The following is a 13783-nucleotide window of genomic DNA, read 5'->3' as shown; positions in this document are numbered from 1 at the left end:
CAAACATGTGAAATACAGGGTTTCCTTACTCTGTACTGAAGAGAACATATTCGAGTCTGCAATTAGTATTGTAAACGCCGGAAACCCGAGACATTCTGCTTGTCTTGTTACTTGAGAGAGGAGATCCTGAGTACTGTAGGTGCTTCTTGCTTAGTCACCAACTTAAATACTGGGTCCACATCCAAATAGAATTACCTAGTACATGATTCATTCGAATATCAATTCTCCACTGAAAATATGACACAGCACTCGAAGATTATTCTCATTGTATCCTCGAGTATGGGGGAGTCTGCGCTTGCTTTTCTTTCTCATGACGATTGCTCCTGCTCTTCTTTGTTAGATGTTTCTATGATGACTTTCACTTCACTCGGAGAACTACTTCCGACACCAAGATGTCGCAAGCTCTCAAACGAACCTGAGCTTGATCAACATGGCAAAATGAATCTGAACATATTCTAGGCCATTAATCAATAGAACCAAAAGACAAAATTCGGTGAAAGAGTTTTTACAGGCCAAATTATGGACATCAGAGCTCGGAAAACACACAACTTATGCCTCGTGTCAAGCTCTTCCAAGTCAAGAGGCGAGATGTACTCTTTGCATCAACTTATCGAAGGAATTGGAATATATATATTTCCAAGATTCCACGACTGAATCTTTTTTTGATTGCACGTTCGACTCTTCATGACACCATTACCAACTATATTACTATGGTACGAATTTTGACTGATGTCATTCAGTGATGCTCCGGACAATCTCACGAAAACTGCGCTGGGTTTTCGAGGACGTATTAGTCACTTGCCCAAAATAAGTCCCGATTTTCTCATGGCCTTGGATAATCCACATCGATTGATCCTAGATGGCATCAATTGTAACAACTTCTCTCATTTAATAACTTTCTTTGAAAGCATGGAAGATTCAACAGGTCCCGCCATGCTATCACTACGACGAATTGAAATTTTCGTGTCTCAACACCTATGCACTGATTTTATTTCACAAGTTTCAGTCCGAGTAGACTGGAGACCGTTTTAGTGACGGACTCGATACGCTTTGTGGCCCAATCTTTATTCATTGTCTCATTTCTTTCAATGTTTAAATACCATGCAAGTTGCGATTGCTTCAGATCAGACGATATGAATTCAAATGAGATACCTGCGGTCATGATTTTGGGAATTCGGCTAATTGTGCTTTACACTTGCTTCAGTCGCTGCATATCCCGACCACCTCATCCCTCGATTGCTATTTTTGCGGCAGGCTTTGGTCTATTCAATGGTTTTATTCAATGGTTTTGTTTTACAAACTCTCGTAATGTTCCAAATCGCTTCTTTGGACAACACCCCAGACGTAAATACAATTCTTCTTCAGAAAAATTGCGAATCCGCCGGAGTTTCCTTTAGTGGTGCTTTCTCTGGACGGGTCAAATTTAAGTTTGGCTTTTGATACAAAGCTGAGGGTTTTGTTTCAATTTAGTGCATCGGAACTTTTGCAAGAATGATTGATTACATTTCTAACTCAGGGGTTTGACTTGGGGAGGGGAGGAAGGGAGTTGTGTCGCTTTATACTTTTCTGACATGATTCACGAGGTGACAGCGGGATGGGCGGTTTATTATTTCATTCTATGCTTTACTATCTCGATCAATGGTCTTTTCTTTTTTTTCTTTGGCGACTTTATGTTGTCTGCTGCCTATCCTATTTCCAATAAACACCCAAATATTGTACTGAGCTGTGAATAACATCGAGGTAAGCTTTAGGGAGCCAAGTCTATTCTGTTTCGTATTTACCAAGTGGTGCTTAGATTTATATCGACCCATGCACGATCTGGCATCAACTTGTGCCCCGTTGGGCAAGTCAAGCAGTCTGATAATCTAGAAGTGTACTCTTAGTATCTCATCGCCAGACTTTAGCGATGCTCGAAGTTCTAGCGGTCCAGAAAGCGTGTTGAGAGCGAGGACATGTCGAGGATTCGATGTGCATCCAATACGTGTACCATAGACCTCGCCTCGGTAACTACCCGCTTCTTGCACCGTAGAGATATGTTCCCATGAGGTGCAGTATGGCTTAGGAAACGGTACAATCTTCCCTTCGAACGAATGTACCAAACAGAGACGACAAACGTCTGTATTTAATGCCTTTAAAGCAACATAATACTGATATCCAATCTCATTGGTCATTTAAAGATAAGTCTCGCCATTAAAGCGTTGTGAAATGCCATGTATTATGGAGTTGAAGAATACCAGCAGGCGAGATGTATTGGAGCACAATATGCATAAGAGAGGCCATAATAGTGCCCGAGTTTCATTAATTTTGTCTCGGCAATTGGCTTCGGGCTAGACGATTGAAATTGTTGCAATCCAATTCCTAAAGGTTTGGCGGCAATTATTGATTCGCCTTGTACGAAATCGTACGCCTTTATTGCACGGCGATACCACCTCTCTACGACTTCCGGGTCATCGAATGTATCAACTGCGTGTGTTGCTATGCTTCCGTGGTATAATGAACAGATGACTTTGTCGAGTGTCAGCAGTGCTGTATTAGCCACGCAATCTACAACACCTGCAATCGGGTCTGAATACTGAACTGTAGCTCCAGCCGTATCCCATGGATTGGAAAGAATATGAGGCTCTACTCCGGAATTCAGCCATGCCTTCATCCTAGAACAAATTTCAACAATATTGTTCAAGAAAACAGGATGAGAGCCTGCCGAAAGTCCATCGAAATTCTGTAGAAATGACGACGCTTCCATAAGAATACTAGGAATTTCGAATAGCTGAACACAAAGTTGGATCCGTAATTCCAGAGATTTGAGCTCTTTCATGGTGATTGCGTTGATAGGCCACGTAGACGTAGTTGCAAGAAGTGCCCGCCATTCTGGTTGGCGGAGGTAGCAGTCTTCCTTGAATTTGACAGATTGAATAACCTTTGTTTGAATCTATTGTCAACGACGCCCTTCACTTTCCTATCAAGTCGGTATATTGATGGCATACAATGTAACTCAGCTGGGATTCAAGCATTCCGAGATCAAATGGATCTTTGTATCGACCAACCCCCCGTGCTTTGATGAGCTGAGAAGTTCCACGAGCGAGATCAATCCATTTGGCTTTGTCGACATTCACAACAAGCTGTTTGCACATTAGTCACCCATATCAAATATAGCTGTGCAATGTTGATACTCACTTCACACATTTGCAATAAAAGAGAAGCACACAGTGTCTCCGATTGAAAACGGAGACGTTCGTCGATTAAACACTTTTGTAACGAAGATAAGGCTCGAATATAACTGCTGTAGATGGCTTTCGATTTGGTATATTCATTCGAAGATCCATCGCAATACAAATTGCAAACGCAAGTCATGGCGTCATCGAGAGCAATGTTGTAGCCCAAACGACCAGGTATATATTGGAAAAATGATCCAATCAACCAAAGGGGTAATAGATCCCCCTTCACTTTGCATCCAAGACAGTACATCAATTTAGTAGCCAGTGGATTATTGCCAAGAAATCGGGGAATATCCAGAGAGACTACTTCAAAGTTCCCCAAAAGAAACAGGTCCGAACCAGATTCTACGAAACTAAGGCTGACCTCCTCTGGTGTCACAACATCTGGGCTTGTAGTATGGGAATCGAAGACATATTTCCTCCGCGAATACAATTTCTTTAGTCTCGGCCTTTCGTTCACGAACTTCCAACGGGGTGGATATCCCGGACAGTCCCAACCACTGCGAATGCATTCTGCGCAAGATGGGCGCTGCTCTCCACACTTTGTATTTCACGTGTCAGTTTAATTACAGCTTGAGATAACACAATTCGTGTAGGAATACGTATCAACCTTCTTCTTCCTTATCCGACAATTATCACACCTGTTACTTGTTGGTACACCGACCATGGTCGTTTGCTGCGTGTTTATCGGAGAGTTTCAGATACCAGTTTGTTTTCGCAATTAGCCAAAGATTGATCAATACTTTATCATTTCTCAGGTTCTGCAAACATCGACGTCGTGGATGGAGTCGGCATGAATCCACGGAGAGTCCGACATTAGTGGCTTCATGTTGTGGCGCAACACAATCTACTCCCGAGGTCCACCTTAAATTGATTAGCGTATCTAGTTCCAGCCGCAGTTTTTGACAACAGTCGTATCTTGCGCGGTAGCAAATCAGAAGTCTTCATTGTGGGTCGGAGTTTTTAATCGCAAGGTGTACACCTACCCGTCGCCAAAAAAATCCAATCTGCAAGATGGCCATCTTCCATCAGTATCGCAGGATAAAGCCTCTTTAGGAGAAGAAATATCTTGACCTTAGAGACACGGAGTTAATAATGTAATTTGCGTGTTCTCCGTTCCTCCCATTTCGGGATGGAATTTTGAAGAACTACATGGCTGTCGGTGGAGGATGTATTGATATATAAGGAGTTAATGTACCTCTCATGGATATCCTACAAACATTCATCATCATCAGATCTCAACTGAATTCTTTTAAACCCTCTTAACGAATCTCCACAAAGCTTTCTCAATCAGACCAGAAAGCAAGAAATCATCATGCCAGCCCCCAGAATTGCCATAGCCGGTGCCGGACCTGGTGGTCTAACGTTAGCTCGTCTGCTCCAACACAACGGGATCAGTTGCACAATCTTCGAGCTAGACGCCAACCGAGATGCTCGTTCACAAGGTGGCATAATCGACCTCCACGCTGATATGGGTCAACGCGCTCTTCGCGAAGCCGGTCTCATGGAAGAATTTCAGAAACACTCTTTGCCCGATGCAGACTCCATGAAGCTGGTAAAGGCTGATGGTACTGTTGCTTGGGATGAAAATAATAATGACGACGAGAGTGATTCAATCCGTCAAGCTAGAGATCGCCCAGAGATTGATCGTGCTAGACTTCGTGACATTCTTCTGGACTCCGTCGAGGCAGACTCCATTCGCTGGAACAGTAAGATTGTTAGCGTCAAAACAAGCGAGAGTAATCCCGCCCAATTTGATCTTCACTTTGCAAACCACGTTGAAGAGGGATTTGATCTTGTTATTGGAGCTGATGGCGCCTGGTCAAAGGTTCGGCCTCTTGTCTCGGTGCAGTTGCCTGAGTACTCCGGAATTAGCATGGTGGAATTGACTGCTCGCAACGTTTCGGAAAACAAGCAATGGCTATCTGATTATGTCGGCAAAGGTAGCTTCTTCATGTTTGATGAAGGTCGGGGTATAATATGCCAAAGGAATGGATATGATGGCATTCGAGTCTACGCAGGGGTACGCAAGCCCGAGAAGTGGATCAAGGATTGCGGTATCGACTGGGAAAATCCCATCGAGGCCCGCAAACAACTCACAGAGCAGTACTTTGGAGATGTACATGAAGACTTGAAGAGACTTCTATCCGAAGCAACTGATAGCCTTATCGTTCGATCATTGTATATGCTTCCGGTTGGCTTCAAATGGCAAAGCCGTTCTGGTGTCACACTTCTCGGAGATGCAGCTCATTTGATGACACCATTTGCGGGAGTTGGCGTCAATGTTGCTTTGAATGATGCCATGCTGCTTACGCATGCTCTTCTCAAGCAGAAGGATAATTTTGAAGTTGATCTGAAGGGTAGTTTGAAGCAGGCTATTGAGGAATATGAGGAGCAAATGTTCGAAATTGCTAAAAAGAATATGGAGAAGACGTATCAAGGTTTGATACTCCATTTCAGTGCGGGTGGCATTGACCATAGGGTGGAACATCTACAGAAGATGGCAAAACTTATTGAAGAAGCAAAGAAGCATGGAGGTGTAGCTTGATATCGCCGCTTGTATTAGCAATTCAATGATCGAAATTGAGCTAGGAGTCGAAAGTGTATGGATTGAATGAAGGAATGGTGTCATGGTAGATTGGTTCTTTGGATTTAATTTGAACATTTATCAAATAAGATGGATTTGTTAACATAAGATTTTTACTAATGAATTCAAGCTGAACAATATTGTGGTTCAATGCAACTGGCCGAAGTCAATGTTGAGCCTTTTGTGGACTATCAGATAAATGCTACATTGTATGGTTGACTATGGTGCTACTCCTAAATCTGAGCTAAATACTAAGAGATTGTAAGCTGACCATTGAAGATGATAGACAAACTCAACGTTAAGAGTAAAGGTCCAAGGTCTTTACAAAGTACATCAGATACACATGATTTCAACGCTCAAAATATGTTGGAAAATTGAGCAGTCTCAGCTGAAGTAACAAGGTAATAGAATATAAACTTACAATTAAACTAGCTACCAAGAAACTGTACCTGAACAGATCTCGAATGTGTCTACGATCAAAGGCATCGCATTCAGGACTGTTGTATTCAAACATCTGGGCAGGAAGCATCTTAGCAGGTCAGATTGCATGTACTCATCCAGAAGTGGCCTTTGGAGACCTTATCGGGAGATAGTTAGTTCAAAATCCTGGAGTCGCGGTGGTGGTTCACCTGGTGGTCCACCAGGTCCCAGATTCCAGATTACTAATCACTTTGTAGCTCATACAGTACCCCCACTTGATAGGCTCGATAGCATACCTACCTCGCTTTGTTCTCGAATCCGACAAAATCCTACAAAACAACGAACAGGACAAGAATTACGGCTTATGGAATGTCACCAAGAATGACGACTTACGCTTACTGCTCCTCATATGTTGAGCTTACTTTTCGTTCAATTCCACCTTGATTAGCTTTGACAACCTCATCGAACGAAAGTTATATAGGCATAACAATTAGAAGACATTTCAAAGAAATCGCAATGGCGTTCCAGATGGCTACAGAATGGCATGCTGGAGAGGAGGAAATGCACAAACGTCTACGAGTACCTCAGAACGAGAATCCAACCTCACCATACCTTTCACCATTCGCTGCGAACCTATTGGCCCGATCACCATTACTCGCCCTCGGCACACTCGATTCTTCCAGCAGACCATGGACTACATTGTGGGGCGGAGAGGCTGGTTTTGCCTCGCAGGTCACGCAGTCTGTCATTGCTGTGAAAGCTACAATTGACCTCCAATATGATCCTGTTTCCGAAATTTTGCTGGGAAAGAATGTAGATGGGCAAGTCAAACGAGAAGAATTACCGGGGAGAATGGTCGGTGGTCTTGCGATCGACCTCGAATCCAGGAGACGAGTCAAACTATATGGTCGGATGGCTGCAGGCGCATTGAAAGAGACTTCTGGGAATTCACTTGCGGAAGCCTCGTTAGTCGTAAAAATAGAGCAAAGTCTAGGTGAGCTTCTCAGTGCCCTAGCAGCTATTGTTATATACTAACGCAATTGCAGGTAATTGTCCCAAATACCTGAACAAGAAACACATTACTCCTCGATTGCCGAAGCCTACACTGGTTTCCACGACATTACCTCTTCCTATAGAAGCAGCTGATTTGATAACACGATCTGACCTGTTCTTCATTTCTTCCTCGAATCATGATTCTGATATGGATACAAATCACAGAGGTGGCCCACCGGGCTTTGTCCGAATCCTGTCTAACGATACTAACGGACTAACAATCGTTTATCCAGAGTATTCTGGTAATCGCCTTTATCAAACACTCGGAAATCTCACGACTACACCTCAGGCAGGACTAGTGTTCCCAGATTTCAATACCGGCGATGTCGTGTACCTGACCGGGAGAACCGAAATACTTGCTGGGGAAAAGGCTACTAATTTAATTGCACATACCAATCTCGCAGTTAAGATATTCGTGGAAGATATTCGATATGTTACTGATGGATTGAGTTTCCGAGGCGAAGAAGGTGAACGTTCACCCTATAATCCATCCGTTCGATGTCTAGCTTCTGAGGCTGCCGTTGGGGTCAAAGATGAGCGCAGCAAGATACATGCTAAACTCATTAAGCGAAAAATCTTGTCACCAACTGTAGCAAGGTTTCGATTCAAAATTTCGAGTCAAGATAAAATCAACCCTTGGAAACCTGGCCAATATGTCGCCTTGGATTTCAAAGATGAACTTGATATTGGCTATAGCCACATGCGTGATGATGATCCAAAAAGCTTGAACGACGATTACATACGAACTTTCACTGTTTCTTCGTCAAAAGATCCCACAAATACATACGATACATTCGAGATTACAATTCGCAAGGTTGGAATTGTCACTGACTTCCTGTTTCGCCATAACATCAGATCAGAGTTGGAAGTACCTCTTAAAGGATTTGGAGGAGAATTTTTCATCAACCAAGGCTCTACAGGAAAAGTTTCTTTTGTTGCTGGCGGTGTTGGGATTACTCCACTCATTGCTCAAGTTTCCGAATTGGATTTATCACGATTGCAACTTTATTGGACTGTTCGTTTGGTTGACCTGGGGTTGGTCTTGGATACCTTCGAAAAGTATCCCAATCTTAGTTCTCAAGCAACATTGTTTATTACGGGTGAAATGGGAAGCTGTGATGGTATGAACGAATCGACTGCCTTCAGTAAATTACGGGAATCTGGCGCTACGTTGAAAGAAAGAAGAATCGAAAAGGGTGATGTTTCCGAAGATTCTGCTAATCAATGGTACCTATGCACAGGAACTATTCTGCGTAATACCTTGGTTGAGTGGCTTCAGGACAAAAACGTCAACTATGAAGATTTTAATTACTAAGAGTGTGATATCAGTCTATTCAATTAAACAATTGTTTGCAAATGAATATGCCTTTCTTTGTGTTCCTTTTGATTCTTTGTCTGTGATGACCCGTTACTAAAACGTACCAGTTAAATTCATAAGTTTGCATAGCTCGCTACATTTTCCTTTGTGATTTGTAGTAGCTTTATCTAACCCCTTAAGAAGTTCAAACCGTCAGCTTCAAATAAATCTCATTACTATTTCAAACCCTGAACCAACACAATGGCAGCCAACAACGTTCATTCCACTCCCATTCAACCCAAATATGTTCTTCGCAATCCTTTGGAAGTTGGTGAAAACGCAAAGAGCATTCAACTAATCAGGATTAAAGACAATGAGTCCTTTCTTGGTTTTCCCATCCCCGACAAAAAGGTCTCGTCCGACAAAAATCCAGAATGGAAAATAAGTCTTGCCTCCGCCATACTCCCTACAGCCGGTGTCCCTCTATCCCGCATTTTGAACCACCCGAACATTGTTGGCCTCGTTGATATAATTCACACAGACTCCCTTGCAGGGTCCACAAAACGTGCTGGTATAACTGCCAACATAGCGGTCTACGAAGACATGAATCAAGGCTCACTTGATCTCATTCTTCCAGATTCAGAGAATTACCCTAAGATTACTGATATAACCGCTTGGCGCGCCCTTGCTACTCCTAATCCTAATCGCTTCTCCCTGCCTGAAAGTTTGTGCTGGCATGTTTTATCCAGTATTAACAAGGCGCTCTTATGGTTGCATACGGGTGTGAAACAGACAGACACAAAAGACGATTGGCAAAAACATGATGATGATTGGCAACCTATTCTGATAAGGGATGTTAGTCCTAAACAGATTTGGTTTAAGAGAACAGGTGGTGGAGCGACGTATGGGCAGTGTAAACTGGGCGGGTTTGGGAAGGCGGTTGTGACGGGGTTTCCAGGCGGGAATGTGGCAAAGAGTGAGAAGAAAGAGGGATTGAATTGGTTTTTTCAACCTCCTGTACGTCTTGACTTAGGAAATTCGATAAAAACATCTTTACTAATAGCGATATAGGAACAATTAGCCGGGACCGAAACCTGGGGGCCAGCCTCGGAGATTTGGTCGCTAGGCGCAACGGTCTTCACGATGATGACGGGGATTCCCCCACCCCAACAATTCGAATATCAATGGGCAATGTCAAGAATGAGCGATAAGCCATTTACGAGTGGACTAAAGAACTTGGTAGCAGGGATGCTGAAGACGAAAAGTAGCGATAGACCTACGACGGCTCAGTTGGAGGGGAGAATCGAACAGGGTTGGCAGGAATGGAGGGCGACGGATGATGCGATTGGCTATGTGGATTGGAAGGATAGGAGCAGAGGGCGGGAAGTCAATTTGAAGGGAGAGGTGGAGGAGAAGGCGAAGTTGGGATGGGGAATTATTGATGCTGGAGGGATTTAGGTGATGCTTTCTTTGTGGAGTTGATAAATAGGGAGTAGAGTTTTGGGTTTTGATTGTTGAATAATCTTTACTACGCGATTTTCTGATAGTTTTTTTAAACTATGCATATCCCTCTTGGAATACCGAATGCCATAGTATTCATCGTTCAATACATGTTACACACTCTCTCTCTCTTTCAAATATATACTTGATTCCTGAATACATTACCTGCTGGGATGATCATCAATACCTACATCTGAGAAATATGAAGCTGTATTCAGACCAATGACAGTTACTAAAATCATCGATTCCCCATATCTAACATAACCTTTGAAGTGCGTATAGAATGTATTCACTGTTTTCAACACATACGATGGGCCCTCCATTGGTTGGGATATTCTTACGGCATATCGATAGCCTCTTGACTTGTTTTTCCTCATTCGGCTTCATAATGTGCGCTAGTGGTTAATCTATATACTGTAGCCAATAAAGCTAGCTCAATTGATCGTTCAGCAAGTCTTTACATACGCAACTCAACCCGGTCTTGAGTATATGATTCAACTCCTCGTAGTCGATATCAAACACATATTTTCCATTGTGCATTCAGTAATTGCAGATATACTATCAGTATGGACTACGCAGCTGTCACCAACCATCACCTTGAAGGAATCGATAATGAGTCTTCAAACTTAATTATCCAGCTTCTGCTTGGAGATATCGAGGATTCTCCTCCCGAAGGCAATGGCCGCGCCAATGATGCCTCTGACATCTCAGTCGCATTTGAACTTCAAAGAACAGAACTGGAAAACATCGCTTTAGTCTCGTCGAATCGACGTATGGCATGAATAATGGCATCGGCCGTTCAAGCCAATGAAAATATCTTGACTCGAACGGCATCACGCATTTTAGATTTTGCCAGAGATCATACGATGGCTCTGTTACAATCATATCAAGGCTCCCCTCAAACCAAAACTACACCAGAGTCCCAATCCCCTTCTTCACCTCTGACGCAAACCAATGAGGAATCTACGTGCGTTAGCTGCCAGAACAAAATTAACTCCTTGGACGCAGCCAGGGTTCCCGGTTCGTGCCGTCACGAGTATTGTCCCAACTGTCTTGAGACCCTATTCCAATTGTCAATGAGAGATGAATCATTCTTTCCGCCCCGCTGTTGTAACGAGCGCATTACTGTCGTCAGTGTACATTCTTTTCTTAAAACTGATACCATAAGCGCTTTTGCAAAGAAGGAGCTAGAGTTTGAGACACCGAACAGAATCTATTGCAGTTTCACGCCTTGCTCAGCTTTTATTGATCCGACTAGTATTCGGAATGAAGTAGCATTTTGCGATGAATGCGGCACACAAACTCACACTGTGTGCAAACTAGAGGCGCATACCGGAGATTGTTCAGAAGATACGGTCTTAAAGGAGGTTTTGGAACTAGCAAGAAATGAAGGTTGGCAAAGATGTTATTCATGCTGGAGTATTGTGGAGCTTGAAAGAGGATGCAACCATGTGAAGTGAGTTTCCCTTTTCCACCTATTATCACGATTACAAACACACACTGATACTCAGATATGTAGATGTCGATGCGGAGCTGAGTTCTGTTATATCTGCGGCTTGAGATGGAACAGCTGCAGATGCCCGCACTGGCACGAGACCCGCTTGGGAGCTCGTGCAACTGAAGCTTTCGATCGCAGACTTGAGCATCGCCTACTTGAACGTCCTCATCAGGCAGTTGGACAGGGATTTGCAGCTAGAGCTCAAGTTGCGGTGGCTGCACAGGCTCTTCGGAATAATCCTGCTGGTGAGAACAGATGGACTTACATACATGGAAATCACATGTGCTAGACTTGCCGATATCTTCGGGGACAAGTCATGTTTGTGTGTCGGTATCGCGAAGTAATAGCTTGTCATAGATGCATACGCAAGAAAATTGTACAGTCAAAACATCAGATGGCAAATTCCACAAAATTGTACCTTGACTAGCGTCCTAAGTAATCATTCGAGGTTGTTGCCGCATATTGTAACGGCAACAGTTTGTTTGGGGGAGAGGGGGTTTCAAGCATACAATTCTTTAGCTCCATTGAGAGGATGCTACTACCGATGTGTGGGTTCATTCTTCGTTAAGAAGCATACATTTACATAACATTTTAAGATTCACAAATACAATTGAACGGAGGTATTCAAGCATCATTATAACAAGCATTAAATCTGTGCCTTCCTCTTTAACTATCAGAGGCTCCCCAGGTCAGGACTGCTTTGACAGCTTTTCCACTCAAAACATCTTCTTTAGCCTTCTCCATATCTTCCGCGTCGTACCTCGTGATTAAGTCCGTAAAAGGAAACATTCCGTCCTTCCAGGCTTGAATAAGTTTGGGAAGAAATTCGGGAGGGTATGAATTTCCCATACAGCAGCCTACAAATTTTCGCCCAGTATTGACCGCATTAAATATGTTTATCGACACAGCGGCATCAAGCTATATATATAATCTATCAGACTTGTGGGCAAGGATTGAATGGGATTTAGCGATACATACCTTTCCAACCCCTACACTGCATACTGTCCCCAATTTTGCTGTTGCCTCCAATAAGTCTGCAACAACTTCTGGTTTACCAGTGGTATCAATTGAAGCATCAATCCCCTCGAAGTTCGTTATTCGTTTCAGTGCACTCTGCAAGCCTCTTTCTTTGGTTGGTTGGATGACATGTGTTGCTCCATATTGTTTAGCCAATTTTAACCTTTCATCTAGCAAATCAACTGCGATTATCTGTCTGGGCTTTCTTTCTAGAAGATTCAGCGCCATGATAGCTGCTAAGCCAACGGCACCTGCTCCAACAACGCATACGATATCTTCCGAGGATGGTTTGAGAACGTTGAGTATTGCTATATTCTTTTTTTAGTACTATTTCTTCTGGGAGAAAGGTTGGATCAGTTAGAGAAACTTACCACCAGCACCTGTCATGATACCACAACCTAGTGGTGCCAGAGACGAAAGATCCAAGTCACTTCCAGGCCCTCCAACTCTAATACAACATCTGGCATTGGCCACGGCAAAGTTAGAGAGGCCTGTTGAAGATTAACTTGGTTTGCTAGACTAAGACAACTAAGATGACTTACAACTCTGGCCGAAAAAATGACTTGTGATTTCCGACCCGCCTCCTTCCTCTTCAGATGGGATTTCATAAGCTTTGCTCCCATCCTCACCTCTACCTATTCCGAAATTGTCCAGCTCCCAATCACCGCAAAAGCTCGTCTGATTTCTCATACAGTACCTGCATTCTCCACAACTCGTGTAACTGAGAATGACATAATCTCCAACCTCAACATTGGTGACTTTTAATCCCACCTTAGAGATGATTCCAGCTCCTGTGATACACGTCAGTCTATCATGTGATACCAGGAATGTGTTTATGTATCACTGACCTTCATGACCCAAAATAGCTGGAAACATTCCATCAATATCATGTTGACTAAAATTGATATCGGTATGACAAATTCCCGTTGCTACAATTCGGACCAGTACCTCGGTATCACGAATATCGTCGTTAACTTCCACATCGCGATAAACAAACTCACCGCCGGGACTATTGACGACAAGCGCTTTCGTTCTCATGGTAGCTTATGTCTACACACAGCGGGGGGTAGTGGATTTGACAGAGGATTTGTGTATCAAGGGGGTGAAAAGAGCTGGATATCACTTATCTGCGCGTTTGGCGATTTTTTTATGATGTTCTGTTCATCTTCTGCAGCTGGCCACAAAGAGTGTTGTGG

The 13783-nt window shown here is 43.3% G+C and overlaps 7 protein-coding genes across 7 annotated transcripts; 5 read left to right on the top strand and 2 right to left on the bottom strand.

Moving 5' to 3' along the window:
- Positions 1–2215: 2215 nt before the first annotated feature.
- Positions 2216–3882, bottom strand: EAE97_006611 (uncharacterized protein; the record flags this gene model as incomplete). Its single annotated transcript, XM_038877124.1, has 4 exons — positions 2216–2917; positions 2985–3119; positions 3175–3756; positions 3826–3882. 4 exons carry the CDS (start codon positions 3880–3882, stop codon positions 2216–2218), a joined length of 1476 nt encoding a protein of 491 aa, XP_038732056.1.
- A 648-nt stretch (positions 3883–4530) lies between these two features.
- Positions 4531–5763, top strand: EAE97_006610 (uncharacterized protein; the record flags this gene model as incomplete). The annotated part of the gene is made up of 1 exon (XM_038877123.1): positions 4531–5763. The coding sequence occupies one exon, from the start codon at positions 4531–4533 to the stop codon at positions 5761–5763; it is 1233 nt and encodes a 410-aa protein (XP_038732055.1).
- A 238-nt stretch (positions 5764–6001) lies between these two features.
- Positions 6002–6607, top strand: EAE97_006609 (uncharacterized protein; the record flags this gene model as incomplete). The annotated part of the gene is made up of 2 exons (XM_038877122.1): positions 6002–6063; positions 6235–6607. The coding sequence occupies 2 exons, from the start codon at positions 6002–6004 to the stop codon at positions 6605–6607; spliced, it is 435 nt and encodes a 144-aa protein (XP_038732054.1).
- A 131-nt stretch (positions 6608–6738) lies between these two features.
- Positions 6739–8630, top strand: EAE97_006608 (uncharacterized protein; the record flags this gene model as incomplete). Its single annotated transcript, XM_038877121.1, has 2 exons — positions 6739–7216; positions 7269–8630. 2 exons carry the CDS (start codon positions 6739–6741, stop codon positions 8588–8590), a joined length of 1800 nt encoding a protein of 599 aa, XP_038732053.1. The 3' UTR covers positions 8591–8630.
- A 203-nt stretch (positions 8631–8833) lies between these two features.
- On the top strand, positions 8834–10030 carry EAE97_006607 (uncharacterized protein; the record flags this gene model as incomplete). The annotated part of the gene is made up of 2 exons (XM_038877120.1): positions 8834–9589; positions 9644–10030. The coding sequence occupies 2 exons, from the start codon at positions 8834–8836 to the stop codon at positions 10028–10030; spliced, it is 1143 nt and encodes a 380-aa protein (XP_038732052.1).
- Positions 10031–10638: 608 nt separating this feature from the next.
- Positions 10639–11859, top strand: EAE97_006606 (uncharacterized protein; the record flags this gene model as incomplete). Its single annotated transcript, XM_038877119.1, has 3 exons — positions 10639–10843; positions 10919–11528; positions 11592–11859. 3 exons carry the CDS (start codon positions 10639–10641, stop codon positions 11857–11859), a joined length of 1083 nt encoding a protein of 360 aa, XP_038732051.1.
- Positions 11860–12236: 377 nt separating this feature from the next.
- On the bottom strand, positions 12237–13625 carry EAE97_006605 (uncharacterized protein; the record flags this gene model as incomplete). The annotated part of the gene is made up of 5 exons (XM_038877118.1): positions 12237–12488; positions 12549–12895; positions 12959–13078; positions 13130–13378; positions 13436–13625. 5 exons carry the CDS (start codon positions 13623–13625, stop codon positions 12237–12239), a joined length of 1158 nt encoding a protein of 385 aa, XP_038732050.1.
- Positions 13626–13783: the final 158 nt, after the last annotated feature.

This window comes from Botrytis byssoidea (genome assembly GCF_014898295.1).
Source record: "Botrytis byssoidea strain MUCL 94 chromosome Unknown BBYS_012, whole genome shotgun sequence".
In the NCBI taxonomy this organism is placed as follows: domain Eukaryota; kingdom Fungi; phylum Ascomycota; class Leotiomycetes; order Helotiales; family Sclerotiniaceae; genus Botrytis; species Botrytis byssoidea.
Note: the sequence above shows the minus strand (reverse complement) of the source record. Positions and strands in the feature narration are given on the sequence as shown.